Genomic DNA, 1,916 nt, shown 5'->3' with positions numbered 1-1,916 from the left:
AACATATGACTAAAATGAGTAATATAGTTAAAAAATTTAATTGACTACAAATCTAGAAAGATTTATAATCAATTAAAAGTATTAATTAAAAAAATAAAATAAAAATTATTAAATTAGAATCAAATGATGTTTTAAAATTTGTTATAATCTTTAATATCTTATATCTATGTGATTAAAATTGTCAAAATGACTCTTTGTTCGTGTTCCGTCTCGTTAAACAAACGAGTCAATATGAACACATTTTTTTGAGCTCCTGTGAGCTCGTTAACACCCCTACGGGACAGTCCCTGTGTAATTATCCTAAAACAAATATACTACTTTTATCTATACTTAGGGTACCAATTTAAGTTTTGACATCACAAACATGTGCCCAGGACGCCCGCCCAAATTTACTCGCAGTCAATATGATCGCATGTGACATCAAATTCTAATTCATGAAAAACGAGAAATATTTCCAATTATTTTCATCAAATCTCACCAAAATCCACATTTATATATTCTTAAACGAAGCAGAAACCGTGAAGCATTTCAAGTACAACTATAAACCATGGAAAAGCTAGTTCAGGAATCGAAATCAATTAAACGCACAATTAACTTAATTGAACTAACCAAATGTTGCAGTCGAGAATGTCGGTGTTCAATCAATGAAGTTCTTGAACAAAACCCTACTCTGCCCTCTCGTAGCAAGAAGTTTCCTGTTGATCGGAAAATGCAATTTCTTCATAATTCCCACAATCCCCGTGGCAATCGCTAGGCTGTTGCTGGCTAACTGCGTCGAGTTCACCATCGCCGTCTCCAATTTCTCGCGAAAGCCGCCGGTGGTACCTTCGAAGCCGTCCAGACACGTCGCCTGGTCGGTGATCGTTGCGCTGAGCCATGTCTTGAGATCGCTAATCTTGCTGTCGGATAAAATCTTTTCCCCAGGGTTTGCTCTTGTGAAAATAGCGTTTGAGTCATTCAACCGATCAACGGCGTCACCGAGCAGCTCCTTGCAGTCATTGATGGCGGCCTGGAGCCGAATGTCGGTGGGTGGGATTTCGAGTGAGGAGAGGAAGGAGGAAAGCTTCAAGATGGAGCGGGAGGCGACGACGAGGGAAATCTGGAAGAGAGCAGCCGGATCGGTGGCGACGGTGGATGAATTGGAGGTGGCGGATGAGAGGCTGGAGAAGCAGGAGTCAGGGTAGCGCGTGAGGCTGCAGACTGCTTTGATAGAAGATGATGCTGATATGGGAGATTGACCACCCTTCCGTTTGTTGACGGAGACAGAGATGGCAACTCCGGCGACGATAGCGATGAGGAGGAGGACGGCGATGGCTATGAAGATGAGGCGAATCTTGGTTTTCCGGCGGAACTCACGGTCTTCAGCTGGATCCATCTTGCCATACCCATTGAAAGATTTGAGGGAATCCATGTTCTCGATCTGATCTTTTCTTTACAGCAAATTGTAATTTGATGAGTTCTTGAAATGGGCGAGCGGGCAGTTATGGAGGAGGATGTTGGGGGCACTCGGGCATGTATGGTCTGTGTTCCTTATTCTTTAATGGCTCGAGTGGTTGAGTACTATGGGAGCGCCAATAGAAGTTGATTAAAAAAATAAAATTTATTGTCCGAGTTTAGTCAAATTTGTAGTCGCCAAGTTGGATTTGGATATCAGCATGTTAGGAAGGTCTTGGCTGCAACTTAGTGTTATGTTAATTAAAAATTTATCAAATTCAATAAATTTAAATTTATCAGATAGAAAAGGGGACGGAAGAGTTTGAAAGCCATGGTGAAATAAATATTTTTTTCACAATTAAAATTATTAAATTTAAATTTATGCATAAAAATAACGGAATGCTGGAAGAGAAAGAAGTAATGCGCAAAAATTGGATTTAGCGGAACTTTACTCTCAAAAAATTGTCTGCATGGATCTCGAG

General features: G+C 40.4%; 1 protein-coding gene across 1 annotated transcript in view; it reads right to left on the bottom strand.

The window, feature by feature from the left end:
- Positions 1 to 1,572, bottom strand: part of LOC110021863 (pectinesterase 3-like) — a 1,781-nt gene extending 209 nt beyond the window's left edge. The window contains exon 1 of the mRNA XM_020720547.1: positions 610 to 1,572. Within this exon, the coding sequence (XP_020576206.1) occupies positions 638 to 1,411 (774 nt within the window). The 5' untranslated portion in view covers positions 1,412 to 1,572 and the 3' untranslated portion in view covers positions 610 to 637. The remainder of the gene's footprint in view (positions 1 to 609) is intronic.
- Positions 1,573 to 1,916: the final 344 nt, after the last annotated feature.

The sequence above is a fragment of the Phalaenopsis equestris genome, unplaced genomic scaffold (assembly GCF_001263595.1).
Source record: "Phalaenopsis equestris unplaced genomic scaffold, ASM126359v1 Scaffold000150, whole genome shotgun sequence".
Lineage (NCBI taxonomy): Eukaryota > Viridiplantae > Streptophyta > Magnoliopsida > Asparagales > Orchidaceae > Phalaenopsis > Phalaenopsis equestris.
This window is presented reverse-complemented; position numbering and strand designations above follow the sequence as displayed.